The sequence below is a fragment of the Fukomys damarensis genome, unplaced genomic scaffold (assembly GCF_012274545.1).
Source record: "Fukomys damarensis isolate Sample0158 unplaced genomic scaffold, DMR_v1.0_HiC HiC_scaffold_37, whole genome shotgun sequence".
NCBI classification, from domain to species: Eukaryota; Metazoa; Chordata; class Mammalia; order Rodentia; family Bathyergidae; genus Fukomys; species Fukomys damarensis.
Window position 1 is genome coordinate 695,605 of NW_022900949.1, and position 5,155 is coordinate 700,759.

At 54.5% G+C, this 5,155-nt stretch overlaps 1 protein-coding gene across 1 annotated transcript in view; it reads left to right on the forward strand.

The window, feature by feature from the left end:
• Position 1: 1 nt before the first annotated feature.
• The window catches only part of Abhd8 (abhydrolase domain containing 8), a gene marked incomplete at its 5' end in the record, with an annotated part of 6,042 nt that continues 888 nt past the window's right edge, over positions 2 to 5,155 (forward strand). Inside the window, 4 exons of the mRNA XM_010644373.1 lie at positions 2 to 219; positions 3,175 to 3,345; positions 3,452 to 3,668; positions 5,033 to 5,151. Of these exons, the coding sequence (XP_010642675.1) occupies positions 2 to 219; positions 3,175 to 3,345; positions 3,452 to 3,668; positions 5,033 to 5,151 (725 nt within the window). The remainder of the gene's footprint in view (positions 220 to 3,174; positions 3,346 to 3,451; positions 3,669 to 5,032; positions 5,152 to 5,155) is intronic.

Consider the following 5,155-nt stretch of genomic DNA (forward strand, 5'->3'; position numbering starts at 1 on the left):
CCACGGCGTGGGCGGCTCGCTGGCCATCTGGAAGGCGCAGCTGGACTTTTTCGTGCACCTGGGCTACGAGGTGGTGGCGCCCGACCTGGCCGGCCACGGGGCCAGCTCGGCGCCGCAGGTGGCAGCTGCCTACACTTTCTACGCGCTGGCCGAGGACATGCGGGCCATCTTCAAACGCTACGCCAAGAAGCGCAACGTGCTGATCGGGCACTCCTACGGGTAAGACCGGGCGGGTGCCGCAGCTAGACACCGCCCCAAGGCGGCCTCCCTCCCCAACAGTGTCCCCCGGTCTTGTGCACGCCTGGAATCCCAGTACTGGGAAGGGCAAGGCAGGAGGACGGCCAGTTTGAGGCCAACCCAAGCTACATAGAATTGGAGGCTCTCGGGACTGCACGACAAGACCCTGACTCAAAAAAGAAGCAGAGCGTAGTGGCATTCACTTGTAATCCCAACAGTTGGGTAGCTGAGGCAGGAGGGTCCAGGCCAGTCTAGGGTAGATAGCCAATGTGAAACTGGCCAGGACTATATAGCAAGGCTTTGTCTCAAAAAACAAGAAAAGGGGCAGAGAGAGAGAAAGAGACAGGAGAGAAGAGAAGGAATAAAGGAAAGAAGAGAGAGAAAAGCACCACTGGGCTAGGACACTGTGGCAGTGGCTCTTGACCAGGATGTGGGTGCCCCTGTTTTCCACCCCCAACACAGCAGCAAAAAAGGGGAGGAGGAGGACTTTTTAAATTAACATCTGTAAGAAAGCCGGTTGTGGTGGCGCACACCTGTCATCCCAGCACCCGGGAGGCTGAGGCAGGAGAATCCCTGGGAGTTCGAGACCAGTCTGGGCTACATAGTGAGTTCCAGGTCAGTCTCCACTACATAGTGAGACCCTGTCTCAAAAAAACCAAAACAAAAAAAAAATTAACGTCTGCAAGAAGATGAGAATTCCTGCCATCATTATTATAGTTCATTGTTTTTAAAAATTCATTGTTATGAATTATTGTTAAATGGTATACATTTGCAGGGTCCCCTGTGATCATTCAATATGTATACACAGCCTGGAGTCACCAAGCCAGGGTAATTAGACGTGATATTAGGTCTTACTGATGTCACAGTTGTGCCTTTGGGTGGGCAAGGCGTGACACTGTGCCACAGGCACGCACCCAGCAATGGTGGAGTCGCCCTTTTTAATGTCTTCATCTCCTTAGCGTTATTTCCTGTCTGGAGCCTTCCAGCCCTTTTGGAACTGTCTTCTAGTTAGTCATAAAATAAGCCAAGTGTGGTGGCCTTCTCTGGAGGCTGAGGCAGGAGGATCCCAAGTTCAAGGACAGCCTGGGGAGCTGTGAGGCCCAGTCTCAAAATTTAAAATACGTGTGAGTGCGTGTGTATACCGAGGGAGAACAGGCTGTTGGGAGCTCCCTTCATCTTGCTATGCTATGGAACACTAGATCTTCTTCCCTCAGCCTAAAACACATTGTTTTCAAGTAGTGTTTCCTCCCCAGCACTGTTGATACCTGTGGCCTGGCGGGTGTTTTCTGTGAGGCTCTGGGATGTTTAGCAGCTTCCCTGGCCTTGGCCCTGCAGAGCCCCTGGGTAGGGATCGTGACACCCAGATGTCTCTACAAGAAGCCAGGTGTCCGTTCCTGGGCACAATCACAGCCACTGAGAACTGCGGCCTTAGACAAAGATCTGTGCAGTTGGCAGGGGCTGAGGTCTACCTGGATCTCCCCAGTCCTGTGCCCAAAGGCGCAGGCTGCTGTACACTGCCTTCCCTGAAGTCTGACTGTGAATCTGGCATTTCCCAAGAGCCCTCTCCATGGTGGCCTCCTTCCACTGGGAGAAGAGTCTGGTCAGTTGGACAGTCTTAGGGATGATCGCCCATGCAGTCAGACGAGAAAAAGCAGTATGCTGTTGAGCATCCAGAAGAGGCAGCAGGCTGGAAAGCAGCTCAGCTCTCGGGACAGGGTGTGCATCTCTGTGTAAAGTTCCTTCCTCTCCTGTGGGAGGCCCTGGTTCCATCTCCTGCCCTGAAGAAGAAAAAACCAGATCTCTGATTTGCTTACACGACATCTCCAGAAGTCCGTGCTTATGACAACTCGGTTCCTCTCATTAAGTGTGGCAGTTTACCTCTGCCCTCATAAGAATGTCATTACCACTCCATGGACACCAGAGACTAAAGTTCAGAGAGCTTGAGTAAGCTGCACAGTGTCGCACAGTGACTCACGGGCACAGTCTCATTTTCATGTCTGCTGGACTCCTGCCTGTTTCTCTCCTCAGGGCAGGAATGAGCCAGTCTCCTCCTCCTCCTCCTCCTCCTCTTTTTGGTGCAGGACACAGACTCTAGGGCCTCCCTCCTGCTAGGCAACCATTCTCTACCCCAGCCACAGCAAACTTTTTTTATTTTTGAGACAGTCTTGCTATGTAGTCCAGGCTGGCCTTGAACTCAAGGCCATACTCCTGCTTCATCCTCCTGAATGCTGCAATTACAAGCCTGTACCACCAGGCCCAGATAGTAGATATTTTCTTTCTTTGTACTGGGTATCGAACTTGGGAACTTGCAATTGCAAAGCAGGAGGCAGAACCACTAAGCTAAATCCCCAGCCCAGCAAACATTTTCTTAAAGGACCCAACAGTAAAATTTTTCAGTTCACAGGCCATACAATCTCTATTGAAAATTTGCAACTCTGTTCTTGCATCGCAAAAGCAGCCAGGCAAGGCTGTATTCCATTGAAACTTATTTACAAAAACAAGTAGCCAAGCTCCATGTGGAAGCACAGGTCTGTCATCCCAGCTACTCAGGAGGCTGAAGCAGGAGGATTGCAAATTAAGGGCCAGCCTGGGCAACTTAGTGAGACCTTGTCTCCAAATGAAAAATAAAAATGGCTAGAGGTATAGCTCCATGGTAGGGAGCTTGCTTAGCATGTGAGAGCCCCTGGGGTAGCATTCTTAGTACCAACAAAAAACAAAACATGTATAAATGAGGTTCTGGATCTGAATCCTCCCTTTAACGAAACAAAGTAAAAATTCCAACTCCTGCTCTGACAGATCTGACAGTTTTCGGGCATGAGTCCCAACAGGGCCCCAGGGTGGAGTTAGCACCTGCCTAGGGACGGGAGGGCAAGGCCCTCGTGGCTGCACCCGGTGACCACTGCCCTCCACCCCTTAACCCCTTCTCCCTCCCGGTAGCGTCTCCTTCTGCACCTTCCTGGCCCACGAGTACCCGGACCTGGTACACAAAGTGATCATGATCAATGGTGGCGGCCCCACGGCCCTGGAGCCCAGCATCTGCTCCATCTTCAATATGCCGGCGTGCGTCCTGCACTGCCTGTCGCCCTGCCTGGCCTGGAGCTTCCTCAAGTGAGTGCCACGCCTGTGACCGGCTCCTCCTGAGACGGGTGGAGGAAGGCTACAGAGGGACCGGGTGGGGGTCCTGGGGCCCGGCTGGCAGTGTCTCCCCACCCAGGGCCGGCTTTGCGCGCCAAGGGGCCAAGGAGAAGCAGCTGCTGAAGGAGGGCAACGCGTTCAACGTGTCGTCCTTCGTGCTGCGGGCCATGATGAGTGGCCAGTACTGGCCCGAGGGCGACGAAGTCTACCACGCTGAGCTCACCGTCCCCGTGCTGCTTGTCCATGGCATGCACGACAAATTTGTGCCCGTGGAGGAGGACCAGCGCATGGCTGAGGTAGGCGCTGGCGCCCAGAGCTGCCACGCCACGCCCACCCGCAAAGATCGCCACGCAGGGCCTAGGCCTTTACCGGGGTGCGATCCCTGGAGATGAGCGACTTCCGGGGTGGGTGGGACCTCTTGAGGGGCGTGGTTTTCTGTGTGGGCGTGACCGCGTCCTGTGGGTGGGGCCTGAGGACCCGCCCAGCTCCTGGGGGTGTGGCATCTTTATAGAACCCTTGCTCTGGGTGGGCGTGGCTTGTGCTTGGGTGTGGCCTCCAGGTATGTTTTTGCGTGTGAGTGTGTTGTTCTGACCCCAGGGGAATGGGAGCATCGGATCCAGAGTCAGAGGCAGACTGTAAAGCAGGGCTTCCTGTCCCCATTCCACGCAGTAAGAACCTCTTCCCATTGACCGCTTATATAAATCTGGGCGAAGGGGAATCAGGAATTTTAGGCGCCGAAGAAAGGGTCTCAGGGGCCAGGTGTGGTGGCCCACACCTGTAATCCCAGCACTTGGGAGCCTGAGACAGGAGGATCGTTGTGAGTTCGAGACCAGCCTGGGCTACATAGTGAGTTCCAGGTCAGTCTCAACTACATAGTAAGACCCTGTCTGAAAAAAAAAGAAAGGATCTCAGGGCCTTTAGCACTTCAACTAGGGCTGGGGATTTGGCTCAATGGTTCCGCCGCCTCCCGTGGAAGGGCCCCAAGTTCGATCCCCGGTACCAAAAAAAAATGTCGAGCACTTCAGCTAGGTCGGCGCTGGCATCTTTAAAGCAAAGGCGAGTTTTTCTACCTGGGGACCCTTGGAAATGCCTGGAGACACTTCCATTCCAGATGGGAGCGGGTGCTCCTGGCACCTGTGGGTGGAGGCCGTGGGTGCTGCTCAGCACCCTACACAGGACGCAAAGAAACAGCATGAACGTCCTCGCCCTTGTTACTGGGGCCAAAGGTGAGAAGCCTTGGCGGTGAGGCAGAGACCCAGCTGGTCACCAGGAGTCATTTGTCAAATGTATGGGAAGATTTTTTGTTTTTATTGTTATTGTTGCGTGGGTTGTTTTTGTGTTTCTTGGTAGTGAGGATTTCACTCAGAGCTTCCCTCTGAGCGACATGCCCGGCCCTTTTTCTGTTTTGCTTTTGAGGTGTGCTCTTGCTAACTCGCTAAATTGCCTATGCTGGGCCTAGAACTTTCGCTCCTGCCTGCCTCAGCCTCCGAAGATGCCACCAGGCCTGGCTTATTTGGAAAGGCTTTTCCGATGCCACATTGTATCTGAGTGGGTTGCTCACAGTGCCGACAGCCTCCAGCCCGTGCGGGGTGCCCTGTGCACTCCTGCGTGCTGGCAGAGCGTGGCCCCCGCCCGGCCTGAGCTCCGCGTGTCCCCGCAGATCCTGTTGCTGGCCTTCCTGAAGCTCATCGACGAGGGCAGCCACATGGTGATGCTGGAGTGCCCCGAGACGGTGAACACGCTGCTGCACGAGTTCCTGCTCTGGGAGCCCGAGCCCTTGCCC